This window comes from Phaseolus vulgaris, chromosome 8 (genome assembly GCF_051622355.1).
Source record: "Phaseolus vulgaris cultivar YP4 chromosome 8, ASM5162235v1, whole genome shotgun sequence".
Classification (NCBI taxonomy): domain Eukaryota; kingdom Viridiplantae; phylum Streptophyta; class Magnoliopsida; order Fabales; family Fabaceae; genus Phaseolus; species Phaseolus vulgaris.
The window spans coordinates 9,709,395-9,727,070 of record NC_143505.1 but is presented as its reverse complement, the minus strand read 5'-3'; the positions used below and the strand labels follow the sequence as shown (position 1 = coordinate 9,727,070).

General features: G+C 26.0%; 1 protein-coding gene across 1 annotated transcript; it reads left to right on the top strand.

The window, feature by feature from the left end:
• The first annotated feature begins 16,696 nt into the window (after positions 1-16,696).
• Positions 16,697-17,676, top strand: PYL4 (PYR1-like 4). Its single transcript, XM_068631750.2, has one exon. The coding sequence runs from the start codon at positions 16,858-16,860 to the stop codon at positions 17,413-17,415; it is 558 nt and encodes a 185-aa protein (XP_068487851.2). The 5' UTR covers positions 16,697-16,857; the 3' UTR covers positions 17,416-17,676.

Genomic DNA, 17,676 nt, shown 5'->3' with positions numbered 1-17,676 from the left:
AATTAAATATAGGTTTCTTCTACTTAAAAGATGTGGGTAAGTTGCATATCTCTCATCATTTAATTTTTATTTTCCTATTTAATACTATTTTATTTTTATTTCTCTTTCTAACACCATTTAAAAAATAAATAAATAAATAATAAATTACTTTTTATATAATTTTAATTTTAAATACATTAAAAATAAAATATTTTTAATGTTTAAAATAGTTAGAAATATAATTAATGAATAAATAAATGAGTTTTTACAAAATAAAATAAAAAAGTAATAAATTTAAAATGTTTAGTTTAAAATTATTTTTTTTTAAGGATGAAAAAAATAAAAAATTAAACTCTACAACAACATAAAACTTGAATATATAAACATAAATTAGTATTTATTTTTATTATTGATGATGTAATCATCTTAATTTCAAGTAAAAAAATACAGGACATAATTATAAAAAAATAAAGTCAATTAATATTAATTAATAGTGGACCCACAAATTATATTGAAGTGTCTACCTTAAATGCAAAATCCTAAAAAAAACTAATGCAAATGATACACTTAATGCTTAAAAATGAGAAGAAAAAAAAATACAAAAATAAAGAAGTCTAGAAAATAAAAACAGCAACAATAAAATAAAAATAAAAAACATATAAAATAAAGGCAAAACAAAATAAGATAAAGATAAAAAATATAAAAAAAATTTAAATAAGATAAATATAAGAGATATAAGGTGATATTAAATAAGTATATGTTGATCATAAAAAGGAAAATAAATTAAAGATGATCATTCATTTAATATTTTTTTCAATGGTACATTAAATAGTTTGTGCGAAATGAAACATAATTAATGACGAAAAAGTATTAAGAGTTTACAAATTTATTGTTTTTGCCTTGTGTTCCTTCTATGAGTAGTATGATTCTCTACTCTTAAAAGTAACATTAGTAACTCTTTGATGACTTATCATGTTATTAAAGAATTGGACAAAATAACTATGTATAATATTATTTTTGTAAATTTATGTTTTTAAATTTGTTAATATAGAAAAAATATAAGAATTAACAATGTTATATTTTTTTAAAGATTAAAATCGAGTTTATAAAAATTAGGTAGAACATATTTAGTCGAAAAATATAAAATAAAATAAGTTATATGACCAAATTATTATAAAAAAAAGTATTTGAAAATGTATTATCAACATAGCAGTTTAATATAATTCACCAGTATTTCAGACTCAATTTTAATAAAAACATAATTATATAATATATATATATATATATACTTATATATAAAGAGATTTTTTTAATGTCCACACTTACTTTCTCATTTCATTTTTATACTAATATTTTATTTTATTATTTTAAAAATATATAATAAGAAGTTTTTTTTGTGATTTTATTGTTATCTTTGACATTCTTGTCATTTTCTTCTTTTGGTATTCACTTTTATTTTTTTTAATTATATTATTTAAAAATCAAATGTAATTTCCTTAAGACTTCTCACTTTCCTCTTTATCAACACTTTCCACTTTCCTCTCTATCAAAACTTCTCACTTCTCTTCCCTCTCTCATATCCTGATTTTTTATTTATTTTTCTGGTTTTGTTTCATCTGTTTTACATGCATTACATTTTTGTATATCAGGTTAAAAATTGACTCACGAATTATGGCAACAATAGGAGAACTCAAAACTCACCACATTGCAAGCACGCAAAAAAAATACTTGCATTGGCACATGTGTGTATGAATTCATATCCAATAAATGTGTATTCGAAAACCTAAAATTCTATAGTAAGCAAAAAGTGAAACCTAAAATTCTAGAATAAACAAAAAGTGTTCCTAATGATGAGAAAAAACTTCTTTTTTTTTTACTAATCTTCAATTAATTTGTTTTTTATTAATAGTTTGACATAAAATACATAATTGTATTGAATTAATCCAGTGGGAAATCGTTATCCTCATCAAGCACATGAAGTTTGGTCTCTTGATTAAATTAGGATGAGTGACTTTTCATCCAACTTCTTCAATTCTCCTTACAATGTATGCCTTAATATCGAGAAACGATATCAAAAACGTCGCCATCGAAAGTGATAAAAGCTTATATGAAAGAAAAGAGTAGTGATAATTAGTTTGTTTTTCTAATCAATTAATGTTGCATGTTGGTTATGAATTCGCAATGTTTGTGCTCTTTTTTTGTTTGTTTATTTTGCTTTTTTTTGTTTGTTTATTTTGCTCTTTTTTTTTCCATTAGATATTTCAATGTGCTACATAATCTTTTATCTATTAAATAATAACATTTAATAAATATTTTTTCTTAAAATTTTACAAAGTTCTTCATGAACAATGGTACTTTTAATTTCTCTATCCCTAATTCACCAAATTTATTTTATCAATCAAACAAATATTTATTTAAACATTTTTCCTACTTAAAATATATATAATACATATTATCAAATCAAATATGTATAATATTTAATATTTTTAATCTAAATGTTTAATCCATTCATCACTTTCTTTTATCGAGAACTGATTTTCAATTCAATTCAAATCTTCATAACTATATAATAATTCTGGAATAAATATTTCCAACAGATTTTTTTTTTCTTATGTATTTATTCATTAAATAAATAAAAGATAAAGAAGTTAAATTTATAATAAATACATATCTATTTAAATAAATTTTATTAAATTTTTTATTTACTGTTATTTTATCTTTGGAAAAAAATTTAAGATATAATAGAAAAAAAAAAGTTTATGTTTGACCAGGCTACCTGGTAAATTTGGAATATATAATGCTTTTTAAGACTTTGTATTTAAACATAATATTAATTTAAACCAAATTAGCTGTAGCAGGATAAAAATTATTTAAAATTTTTTAAACAATTAAAACTTTCAAGAAATTAAATTAGTTTGAAATAGGATTGAATTGGTGTTTGTGCTGAATCTAAAATAATAAATACTAATATAGGTTTGTATTGTTAATTCAGGGATAATACGTTTATGACGTAATTAATTGTTCTTATAAAATATCTTTCACAATAAATATTTATTTAAACATTTTTCTTAATTAAGATATATATTATCAAACTCAAATATGTACAGTATTCAATGTTTTTCAATCTAAATGTTTAATCTTTTCATCATTTCCAACTATTTTTTTTAAATGATCGATTTTATAATTGTTGTATATAAAATATTAATGCAAATATTTATTATTATATTTTTTTATAATTGGTATTGATGATATTTTAGAATTAATATGTAATTAATTAGTTAATATATATTTATTGTCAGTAGCTTTGATAAAATGATGATGTTAACATTAATTAATTTAATAAAAAATAAAAAAAAATTATCTTTTCAAATAAATTATTTATTAAAATTAAATTATGCTATTAAAAAATTATTCGAATATAGTGTTAATATAAGTGTTCAAATAATAAAATTTCTTATTTAAATTTTAATATTAAACATATATATATATATATATATATGCAAATGATAAAAATAAAAAAATGCAGAGATGCAAAAATACCTGTGTTTTCACCAGTTTAAAATTGGATGAGTTTCTACAATATGTGCTGATAAGTTGACTAATTTAATATATTTATTCATAAAGAATCATTTTATTGGTATATACTTCCATCTAGTCTATTCTTAGAATTCTTTATGAATAAGTATAGTTTACCTATGTATCTTTTTTGTTAGCATATGAGTTTTGGTCTAGTTCCCCTATATTTTTGTATTTTTTTTAATAATATTTTTTAATGTGATGACAAATGATTGTTGTTGTTTGATGTATCAGTCTAGCTGAGATATCAAACTGCATAGTAATATCTAATATGAAAGCTTTTATAAAAAAAAAATATAAGAGATGACAAATTATATAAACTCAACTGAATTTGATGGAGTTTTGTATTTATGAGTTATGATTATAAATAATATTCAAAGAAATTAGACGATAATGACCATAATTATATACACCACAAGAAAACTATTACATAAAAATCAGTTTTAGAGATATAAAAATTAGTTACTAAATATTATCTAATTTATTTAATATAGTAACTAATTATTTGTTGTCTCTAAAATTAATTTTATTTAATAATTTTCAGTGATATATATATATATATATATATATATTCTCTTATCAATCTCCAAAGTTACTAAAACACATTTAATTTATTAAATAAACTAAAAATCTTACTTTCACTATTATATTTCATACTTAGAAAAAATCTTTTATGATATTTTTTATTTTTTCAATTCTTGAGTTTTCAATTTTCACCAAGTTCACCAAAATCTAAAATCTTGAAATTTCTCTATATTTAATAAAAACAATGGATGTTATAATTATCATAAAATTTTCAATTATGTATAATTATTATTTAATATTATTTTTCTTTTATATAACTTTAGTTTTTATAAAATAATTATTTAATTAATATTTAAAATATAATTAATTAATACTTGAGATAAAACAAAAACGATTACATGTACCTATATAGACAAAGTGAACCTAAATAATACCTGAAACTAGTTGAACAATTGCTAATGTGCCGATTGCCTTCTCGCTCTTCACTTCAAGTCTTCTCCTTCAATTGTTGGTGCTCAGTTGGGGTTGACATGAAAAATGTACTCCGACGATCAAGTAACTAATATGTGTTAAGAATGTATATTGTATAGTTAAGAGTTACACCTCTGGAGAAGGTTTATTTATAATGTTTAGTCATAGACTTTTGTTGTGATGGACCACATCTATCAAATATCAATGTTAATGATTTATAGGAAATATATTGGTATATTTTGATAATATCTTTAATAAATTAATATCTTCCACTAAATCAGTATTAGTTGATTTATCGAGAATGTCACCCAAATTCGGTGGGACATGATCATGATTCGTAAGGAGTTTCCATAATTATCATTATTGTCATTTATTAAACGCCTTTAATGTATATTAATACTGTCGATAATCACCGAGTAACATGACTTATTCGGTACATAATCCAATAACGCATGTAATACAAGAATTTGTATGAATATATCAACTTCGAGAATATGACAAATTTCATATTAAATGAACGTGAATAAGTATAATTTTTACTTTAAGATGGAACATGAATGTATGAATTTTATTTTATTTTTTAAAAAACTAAGACGAGCCTCTCTCCAGCTAGTTGCCTCCCTAGAAAACACCGGGGGAATTAAAAAAATGTGTTTCGATTTATAAAAGTTCAATTATTTAATTAATCAAAATTAAATAAAATGATTAATTTATCATGAATACTGTTCGTTCTCCTTTAAGTGCATGTTAATATACAATCAGCTTTTTTTTTAAAATTAGGGTGTTTTAATATGGAAATAAATAATACAAAAGAACATTATAATTTGAGTCATGTAAAAAAGAAACAAATACAATGAAAGTATTAAAAAATTATTTTTTTTCGTCATTTTAATGTATAAAAGTGATAATTGACCACACAAAAAAAATAAAAAAAATTAGACAAGAAGAATCATCCACAAGTTGGATATTTATTTGGGATTTGGGGTGGGGACCTGTAGAATCAGTCTTCTTTTCAAGTGGACCTTATTGGGTATCACGCTTATTATATTTGGATGGTCAAGTTGAAGAAACAAGGAAAGGATATAAGAGAATATCGAACTTCCTTTTTCTTCGAAAATGAAAGAAACCATATAAAATGAACAACCAGTTGCTTAACACATCTCAATTCATATTAAAAAGCAACCAACTTGTTTATAAAGTAAAAAAAGAAGAATGCAGCTTCTCAAACCACTCATTCATGTCTGCCTCATAATAATATTAACTATAATACATATCAAAAACTACACTTAAAACTCTCAATCTTATCATTTGTTCCTATTTTTTTTTTATCAACAACAAAAATTAATAAATGAGAATATTTGAAGAATACTCTAATCCTATTATATATATACACAAAAAGAGATCTAAAGAACTTAAACCGGAACCATTCATAAAAACACTTCCATCTTTCTAAACTTTAAGAATCTATGTCAAACTCAGGTATCTACAAAATACAATTATAAAACACAAGAATTTGTAGTTGCTATTTATTGTTCTATATTAACCATCCAATACTTTGATCATTTGCACTGTAGTTTCATCTACCAATTCAAATTACACCTTGATTTACATGTGTTCATTGAAATAACTTTGTCCTAAAAATATTAAACTTTTAGGAGAAACATTGGTGAAAAGAAAACCTAACATGTGTGTTCATTGAAATAATTTTACCCTAAAAATATTAAACTTTTAGAAGAAAGACGGATGGAAATTTAGCATGAGTATTTAAGGTAGATTGTGAATGATTCAAATATCATTTAAGAAATAAAAATTTAAACTTAATTCAATTCCACAAAATCAGACTTATTATTATAATTTAATCTTATTTTTAGTGAACATGATTTTTCTAAGTATTAATATATAATAGTGTGTGGTATAAGTTATTTTGATTCCTTAACAAGTAGGTGAAAGGAAGTGGATAATATATATTCTTGAAAAAGGAAAAGAAAATGCAATTAATAGAGTTAGTGAAAGAAAAGTGGTAAAGTGAAGAAAATGTCACGTGCATGGTCCCATTGCATTGTGAAGGCAAGTTGGTAGGATATGGTGAGGTCTTGTAAGTTTAGGAGTGAATGGAGGGAACAGGTGCATGTGTTGGTATAAATTGAGGTCACGTGCATCAAAATATTAGGTCTAAAGTCTGAATTTGGCCTTTGCCACTCCCATCCCATTCATGATCACGCACAGTTTCAGACTTTCTGTCAAGTCTTCACTTTGAATATGGAAAAACCATACTTAAAGCCACCCAAAGGTCTTCTCCAACACCATGAACCAGTCTGCGTTCATATGGATTAACTGTTTCTGCAAAATTGGAACGCGTCAAACCTCTATGTGACTATCACACGCATAGGCATACATATATAAAATCTAAGATATTCTTCCATTCATTGAAATATAAACTTAGATATCAAACTCGAAATTCGGTTCAGATTCTGCATCGATTAAAGATAAAAACATTTTATAGTATATAATTGAATGTAAACTTCACCTTATAAGTTTTATAAGGTTGAATTAGACTTAAAGTTCACTTTCTAATTGTGATATCAGATTTATTTAGAGGTTATATATTAACCAAAGTTTGTTGAACTTATCAAGTCATTCATTATTGGACTACTATTGATCATTATCGGATTACCTATAAATATATTGTATAACACACAAGTTTGCAGATCTCAGCGTGACAAGTGTGTTAAAGATATCATATCCACTAAAGATAAATTTTTATTGAGAAAAATATATCACATTCACTAAAATTAAAGATATTTTATATATAAGGGGATATAAATATTGTCTTACAAATAAATTTTTTAAGATTTAATCAAACTTAAAGTTTACTTCAATAAACTCTCATTATATTGTAAATGTTTTCAAACAAAACATAATTCTTTTTTTTTTTTATGTAAAACGATGATATAGACATAAAATATTAAGTGAACAATATTTTAAATATAACTCTTCTAAAAGTACTATAATGAAGTTGAGGACTAAACATTCTCATATTAAAATACAATCGAAAGATTTGATTCAGTCTACTCCAATTTCACTTGCCCTAGACAATATAACCTCTCCATTTCTTCATATTAGATATCAAGAATTATAACTACATTAATATTTTCGAAAATTAACAAAAGAGTTGCATCTTTTCTTCTTATTAAAATACAATGACTTTTGTAATTTAGTATGTTTGGTATACGTGATTTTTTTTTGCTTTTTTTCTAAATCCTTTATTATGTTTGAAAAACTAGGTATGATCTCATAGCTTACGACCTATCTGCAAGTTGATCATAATTCATTTGAATAAATGTTTCTGGCTGCATAGCATTTATTCCTGCCTTCCGACTTCATGAAATTTCGGATCTGTCTTTTTCCGTAATGCCAATAAGTTTTTCGCACTTTATTTTATTCTTTTAATTTTTTTAATCTTATTCAACATTCTTTACTTTTTTTTTTAATGGAAACCAAAAATTTGTAGACATATATATTCTATATAACAGTACATGAATATGAGTGTTCTTATTGAAAAAAATTTCCAAGAAAAAGAAGAAGATGATTTTTTTTTTATTGGCAAGAAGAAGATAATATATCTAGGAAGCCTAATTATAGTTTCAAGATACGATCATTGAGTTTATTAAAGATATAATGTATTTAAGAAGCCGAGTTATAATTTTAAGACATGATTATCAAGTTTATTGAAGATGATGTAGATGCATTTGCAAAAATAAAAATAAAAATAAAAATGACATTCAAGTCAACAAAAATATGGAAAGTTATAAGTACATTAGGTAAGTTTAAGAATTGAGTAAGTAAGTACTCTATGTAAAATATATATATTTATAAATTTTGTGTGAAATTGATAGGTATTTATAATTTTTTTTAACATTAAAAGTGTTCAAAACTATTTAAAATAAATAAATAAAAAATATTATTAATTATAAAATATTTATTATTTAATTAATTATTACTATATAAATATCTCAGCTATATAATTACAATTAATCTGATTAAATTGTATCGATTTATTATTCATAGATATTAAATTTTATATTATTATACATAGGTAAACAAGATTTTTTATTTATTAATATTGCTGCGGTTTTGTTTAAAGTTGATCAATAAATTCACTTGTTAAACTTGTTTAGTGAGACCTTTGTAATTCTTCAGATGGAGAAAATAGGTACATATTATGTAACTTGATGTTTTGGAACTATAACTAGGGTTTCGGATAGAGAAAAAATAGATACACTAATAATTTTGCTATACTAAAGTTCACCAATTAAGCTATCCAATCATTAAAATCGTACAATTTTCGTTTTAGGAGTCTAATAAACTCTCTTAATTTGATCATTTAAATTACAGCACTAAATAAATAATATAATTGTAAAAAAATGTAACCATATTAGTCTATATATATTAGACAAGGAAAACATAAATTTTCAACGATCTCTCTCACTTAGATTTAATATTGCTCACTATATAGTTATATTAAAATTTCCTTAGATACGTGCATCTAATAGTTAGATTAAAATACCTTGGACACGTGTGTCTGTATACAATTTATTAAGATTTTTCCTTTACAATGTGATCTATTTTGTATTAATAATAGAACCGTCACAACTTGTATCAAATCTAGTGTGTCACATATGCTTAATATATAAGAAATAAATATGGATGAATGATGTCGAATTAGATTATGGTATTTTAATCATATTTATTGATCATTTAAATAAAATGTATACCTTTATAAGATTATTTAGTATTAACAACTTATTTAATATCAAACTAATAATAAATTTCAATAAAATTATCTTTTATTATATTATACTATACTATTAATGAACAAGGTTACATATGTCTAAATATACAAAATATTTGTATCAATTACTTTAAATATTTTAAATTTATTGTAATATTAATATAGGTATTACATTGAAAGGAATATAGTTTTAACATTTATTAATAATGGAAAGTTGATAGATATACTATAATAGTTATGTCAACAAAGCATTATGTCACTCATTTTGACACACAAAAAAACAAACATGATTTTTTATATATTAGTTTTAGTCTCCAACTAATAGAAAGGCTCAGATATTATAGTTTAGTGTTTGATTTTTTATGATAAAAAAGTTCAAACTGAAGCAAACCATACTAAATTTTGTATTTGGTTTGGATCGGTTATGCATTTTTATAGTATAATTTTTTTTATATCGATATTATGTCTTAATATTATATCACGATGAATAATTTTATTATCTACTCTATTATAATTAAATATATTTTATTTAATATTATGTATAATATTGAACAATTTATTGACACATATAAGTAATTTTATTTCTTTTTTACTAGCAAATGAACCGATGTAGTATTTCTTTTTTACATTGATTAGAAGACTAATTGATGTAGAATACATATATAGTATTTATAAAAATCTCACCATATTTTTTTTTATAGTGATTTCATGTTAACTGATGTAGATTTTGTGATGTAAAAAGATTTTTTTTACACTTGTTACGGTTGGAGGTGATATCAATTGTCCCATGACAAAAGTTAAGTGGATCATGTTACAAATAAATTGTGATGCTTAGGTTGCTAACATTTTTAAGTAGAAAGATTTGTGCTCTAATTGTTAACAAAAAAATTTGATCTAATGTTAAAAATTCGATCTAACAATTGGTATGAGACCCAATGTCACAATTCGATTTCCAATAGAACAACTGTTGAGAGGGAGATTATACAGGTGACATTAATTTTCTTGTTACAGAAGTTAAGTATGTCAAATCAAAATCAAAATGTTGTGTTTAGACTGTTACACACCTAAGTAAAAATAATTGTGCTTTGAGTATTAGCTATATTCTAACCTAGTGGTAGACGCTTATTCCAAAAAAAACACTACAATTGAGAAACTAACGTCAATCTCACTCTTTCAATAATAATATTTACTCACTCACCTTGTTCACTTACTAAATTAAGCATTAGTTACATAAACTTTTTCATTTAGTATTATGTTTATTCCTTAATGGTGTTGTACACATTCCTTGTTATTGTCTTCAACGTAACCTGCAACGCCTTGATTAATTACTGCTATCATACTAATAAAAATTAAGATATAAATATAACTATGTGTATATAATATACATCCATTCTTAGGAGCATAAGGTCTACAAAACATACATCAACAAAACTTTGTTAAAATGAAGCAGCAACCATCAATTAAAAGCATGTTTGCTTTAACTTGAATTGAAACAACATTTGCTCTCGTACTAGGTACGATTATTATAGTCACACAAAAAAGCATGCAAGGGTGAACTAATGAATTTAAAAATATCATATTATCACATTATTATACCATATCATCATGCATATACACTGCACGAAAATCATTAAATAGAAAGAAATTTTGGAGACAAAAAATAATTAGTTATTATATTCACTAAGTTAGATACTATTTTATAAATTAAAAAATTATTGGTATCTAAAATAGTTTTTATTATTAATAAAAGTTTATAAACTAGTTTCTAAATTTGTATCTAACATTAGCTACTAACTACTTTTGATTCTAAATTAATTACTATAAAGACTAATTTAAACATTATAGTCAGAATATTATGTGCCAGGATTACTCAAGTATCTCTCTAATACTCTCAATATAAATAAAAAATATATCAAAATGAAGACAAACTATAGAGCATACATTCAATATAAATAAAAACTTTATCAAAATGAATACAACTATAAAGCATACATTCAATATAAATAAAAACTTTATCAAAATGAATACAACTATAAAGCATACATTCAATATAAATAAAAACTTTATCAAAATGAATACAAACTACAGAGCATACATGAGAATGAGAATTCTAATAGTCAATGCTTTGGTAATATTTTGCTTTTTCATGGAAGTATTTAAGACTAAAAACTTGTCTTTTTTTTTTTTTCAACATGAGCATGTCCTAGTTCAACTTCTTTCATGCTAAATTTTCTTGAAATTATATTGATATAGATATTTTTACAATCAAATGGTACACTAAAATGATATGTTATAACTTAAATTTGAAAATAGAGGAATTTTATTATTTTAACATTGCTAGACCCGATCCCATCGAAATTTTTACTATGACCCAACTAAAAGCCTAGGTTTGGCTATCAAACAAAGAAAAATATGCAATGTTTGCATACTCAAATTGGTGCTCGAAACCAGTTATGTGCATAAACTCTATCACACACAGATCAACCTGTTGGAGGTAAATTTGGGTGTTTTATATATGTTTGTGTGTGTATTGGTTTTGTGAAGGCAGGTTATCATTCTTATGCTGACTTTATTGATGTTGGTATGACTTGCTATGTAATGTGTGGGTTCTAATTTTTTGGGAACATTATAAATATGTCTTACTCAACTAAGGAATTAATTATTCATAATTAACATTTAATAAGTTATCTAAAAGGGAGAATAGGGTACTTTTTGTGTTGCATGTTACTTTGATGGCAATGAAGTAGACATTACATTTTGGATGGGCGAGGAAGGATATGAGAAACAACAACAATATCATAACGAGTTCTAGAGGAGTGTGGAGGGAAATGGGACGTTGCATGACCAATGTGTAGGCGCAGGGTATTGGTTTAAAAACGTTGGATTCAACAATTATTTGTTGAAATATGAACATGTTTATTCCAACTTTTAGGGTTCCGTCAAGGTGGGAGTATGAACCAAATTGTCTTTTTTGGGCTTGGGTTCTCCCCTTAGTGGGAGTTGGTATTTGTGTACTTTGTAATAGTGGTCTGTTTGATAACATCAAAGTTGAACGCTTTTTATATACGAGTTGGATCATCCTTCAAATGAGTCAATTTATTTTATTCTTTTTTTCTCATAAAAATAAGTATCTAAATAACTAATACAAAAAAATACATCATTGTTTCAATATAGGTGGTCATTAAGGTTTTAGGAAACCTAATCAAAACATTCAAGAGTAAACTTGCAACTCAATCATCCTTGCTTTGTGTTAGGTATTTTCACCTTCTTGCTTAAAACTCGGTGTTTATAGGATGATTCTCCTAGTTTGTTGGATGTTTTCTCCTGATATTCTCGATGAAATAGTTACCCAAATTGAGAATGATAGTGAGTTATGTGATTGATAAGTGCAATAATTTAGTGATATTTTACGTCAAAAGATAGGCACTTATGGATTTTAATTATTGATAAAGTTATAATTCAACCATAAATTTAGAAATTTGAATCTTTTTACATATTTTTGGATTATGAAATGATTAAGAACTATTTATTCCCAAGTTTGTGTTAATTTCAAGAATCTGGGGGGAAATGGAGATAAAGGGCTAAAAGAGGAATAGAAAAGTTAGAGACGAGGAGAAACACAAAGTTGAGGCATTCAAAATTCACTTAGAACTCGCCCAAGGAAGATCACTCTAGAGACAAACTTGCTTTGTGGAGCAAACTCGCCCAAGCGAGATCATTCCAGAGGCAAAACTTGCTCTTTGGATTAAAATTGCCAAGGACTCGCCCATGCTCGCCTAAGTCTCGCCCAAAACTCCCTCAAACTCGCTTAAGCAGGTTTGCTCCAGTGAATGTTTTTTATTCTTGTAAAAATCGCTTGAGCAAGCAATAATCTCGCTTGAGTGAGATGCCACTTAACCTACATCAATTAGGTTAAATAAGGGCATGAGACAGAACCGTAAAGGAGGAGGGAGGATAATTAAAGATATGAAACCCTAAAGGAGGCAACCATCAAGGAGAAACACTTTGTATCTTTGTTTCTTGATTTCAATGTTTGTAATGACCAATATGAGTGACTAAGTCTACCATTTGGGATCAAGAATAATATGTTCAAACTCTTATGTATTAAGGTGATATTTATTTATAATATTCTTTTCTTGATTGATATTGATATTATCATTTTATTCTTAAAGCTTAAATCTTTATTCATAATTTTGATCCTTAGATTTGACTGGAAAGTACTACTTAGTATTTGACCTAAATAATAATGCTTAGTATATTTGAATGCTATGAATAAATTTGAAATGTTAATTGTTTCATAACATATGTTCGTAATGATAAGAATATTTTTATAAATATGTGAGGAATATTTTGGAAACAATCTTAATAATTTTATATGTGAGGAATCGATATGAATGATTTTTATATGTGCATTAATGTCAATCAAGTTAAAATGTTATGTTTTATTCATTAAGAATACAAACGAGTGAAAAAGATTAATCTCAGTCTCAATTGAATTATCTTAATCGTTTATTTTGTTTTCATTTAATTTGTCACGTAAATTTATAATACCAAAGATATTTCAATCAAACTTTGACACATCTTTTGATATTTAGTGAATATTATATATTGAGATTTTAGAACTATTCATTATGGATTCAATATCCGTTTTTTAAGACAATTTATTATTTCTGACTTAGTAACTTGTCAAATTAAGTAATCAATAATCTTCACAAATAAAATATTATGCATAAATATATTATAACAATCAATCTATTTAAAGAAAATAAAGATATGCAGGATATTTTCGATAAATAATTAAGAGGATATACATTACTTCAACCTTATGCTCTAAAGTGTGAAGAAGTTAAAGTTATAATGAATGATTAATACATGATTATAAGCATAAATAATCCCTCATCAACTTCAAAAGTCAAAAACATGAAGAAACTAAGTTCATAGTAAAAATTGCTGCAAAATTGGAAGGATACAATTACGAAGAACTTTCATAAATGGTGCACTTTGTGTTTATTACACAAGCAATTATTTTATTCTGTTTTTCTAAAAATTAAAAAATAGTAGACTAGTTACTCATTGTATGCTAACCCAAATCATGTGAACTTGGTTTGCTTTAGATTTTATATGAATAACATTGGAAACAAATCCAACTAGACCATCTTTATTTATTTAAATAGAGTATGTTAATACCACTGGGAGAGGATGGAAAGAAGAAGATGCCGATAAAAAAAAATTAAAAATGGAAAGAAGACAAAAGTGGTATTTAAAGCCTTATTAATAACTCGACCTATATTAGACTCTAGCAATTAATGAATAATAATTTGCTTTGAATGATCAAATTAAGGGCGTGTTTGCGAAATATGCAGAAAGTTAGTTAAAAATTTTAAATTTGGAATCTAGAATTTGAAAGATTTTAATTAACTAATTAGATTAAAATATTTAGTAATTCTCATTATTAATACTAGCGAAAACACCTATGTATCCCCCATTTTCTTATTCTGTTCAACTTCTCTATGATAATAAAAATTTAACATACATACAAAACTAATTTTGAATAGGTCGAAATTGAAAAACAAAAAACATATAAAAAAATGATAATTCGATTAATCAATCTTTTCTTCTCTTATGATTTGAGTTTCTCTTCTTCAAGTTTTTTCTTTTCTTCCATTCGTGATTTTGGGATCGAAGAGTACGATGATGTTCACGTTAAGGTAAATAAAAAAGAACGATGGTTTTACTAAAAAACAAAGTTGTTTGAAATGGAGTGAAGAGTGATTGAAAACTAATGTTATTTTATTTGATTTGGTGTGAGAATGAAAGAGTGAGGGTGAGGGTGAGATTATGATCTCTTTATTTCTGTTGTTGCCTTAAAATAAGAAAGTAAAGGAAGAGTGAGAATTAGTTTGCATCACATAACATTAATTTAAAAAATTAAAAAACAATTTAAAAATTAGAAAATAATTTTAATTTTTAAATAATTCATATGAAATGACAAAATAGTTAATTGTACTAATAAGATGAGATATATTAAATAAATGTAGAATCAACAAAAAAAATTGTGTACACCAAAAAGCAGTTATAATGGAGAATATACATAATTGATAAGGATAAAATGACATAAGAAAATATATTTATTTATACCTATATAAAAAAGAAATTCTCCATTATAACCATTTTTTGGTGTACAAAAATATTTTCTGATTTTACTCTTATTTAATATATCTCATTTTATTAGAATAATGAAGTATTTTGTCATTTTATATGAATTACTTAAAAAATAAAATTATTGTTTAAATTTTTAAATTAATATTAATGTACAGTTTTTATATGCAAACTAACTTCTCCACTATTATCTTAATTCCTTATTTTAAGACAACAATAGGAAGAAAGAGAGAACATACTCTCACTTATCCCCACACCAAATCTCACATCAAATAAAATAAGCTCAATTTTCAATCACTCTCTTCACTCCATTTCAAGCAACTATATTATTTAGTAAATTCATTATTTTTTTTATATCTATTATCAAATCAATCATAACCTCAATGTGAACATTATTTCCGATCTCAAAACTACCAATGAAAAGAGAAAAAGTTTGAAGAAGAAGAAACACTTAAACTAGAGATAAAGAAAAAAAAATTATTTAATTTATTTATTTTACATGTTAATTTTTATTTTTCAATTTTAATTCATCTAAATTTTTGTATGGATGTTAAATTTCTATTATCACCGATTAATAGAAAAAAAATGTGTGGGGGTAATTGCGACTGTGTCCGTAGTTCTATAAAAAAAATTAAGGTTACAGATGCTTCATGTCTTGAACTAAAACTTCATCCCTTGCCTTAAATTTTGAAAAACATAATTATGTTTAAAAATACATAGAAGAAGAATTGAGAAATTGAAAATGAGATTTATTTTATAATATGATCTCACATCACTCCAATAACCTTTTCAGACTTTGACAATCAAAGCCGCCATCTTCTTTCAACCCTTCATCTCCTACCATTTTTTATTCTTTTCTCCAATGATCCAGAACTAAAATATAATTCAAAAATATTTTAACAAAATCCAACTCAATAAAAAGTTTTAAAAAATTGAATCTTCCCTAGAGTACATTATCTCGTTCATGAAACTTCACATACACAAATATAATATATCCACATTTCTATTAAAATAATATAACTTTAAAATTAAAAAATGAAAATTATACATGATTTTTTAGTAAGAATCATACCATCACCTATAGAATGTAGTAATTAAATAGTAAAATTATTTAATTAAAAATATTCTGTAAAAAATTATGTTGGTTGCATAAATGTTTTGATATGCATATAAATAATAATCCAATAACTGCAGAAGCAACTGAAACTCTTTTGTTCTCCAACTTAAACTTAACTTCCCTCTATTCCCTTCAAAACAACAGCCCTTCTCTTCTCTCTAATAAAAAAAAAAGAAAAACCAAACCAAACCATTCCATTCTTCCCTCACAAACCTTCTTCACTCCAAACCTCAAAAAAATGCCGAACCCCTCTCTGTCTCCGACCACCGCCGCCGTCCCCGACGCGGTGGCACGCCACCACATCCACGCGGTGTCTCCGCACCAGTGCTGCTCCGCCGTTGTGCAGGAGATCGCGGCGCCCGTCTCCACCGTGTGGTCCGTGGTGCGGCGCTTCGACAACCCGCAGGCCTACAAGCACTTCGTGAAGAGCTGCCACGTCATCCTGGGCGACGGCGATGTGGGCACGCTCCGGGAGGTGCGCGTGATCTCCGGCCTCCCGGCCGCCGTCAGCACCGAGCGCCTCGACGTCCTGGACGACGAGCGCCACGTCATTGGCTTCAGCATGGTCGGCGGCGATCACCGTCTCTCCAACTACCGCTCCGTCACAACCCTCCACCCCCGCTCCGCCGCGGGCACCGTCGTCGTGGAGTCCTACGTCGTGGACGTCCCTCCCGGCAACACCACCGACGACACGCGCGTGTTCGTCGATACCATCCTCCGCTGCAACCTCCAATCCCTCGCCAAATTCGCCGAAAATCTCGCTCGAACGACCAAACTGCATCATCAACAACGATGACTTCGATCTTCAAACCTCAAACTTTAAACACTGTTCGTATTCCTTTTTTTTTCTTCATTCACTTTTTTCGGCTTTTCTCCTTTTCCTTTTGTAATTTAGCCATTAAGTAGCTGTTGTATACTTTTTGATTAATATCACAACGTTGTGTGAGCTTGTCACCTAAGAAAAACACCAAGTTTCTCTTAATTTTACCCTTGTATGATCATTTTACTGTTCCTCTTTACCGAGAGAAAGTGAAGAATGAAACAAGGATTTATGTAA

Coding starts and splice junctions, on each gene's coding strand:
- PYL4 (XM_068631750.2), top strand. CDS start 16,858: ATGCCGAACCCCTCTCTGTCTCCGACCACCGCCGCCGTCCCCGACGCG.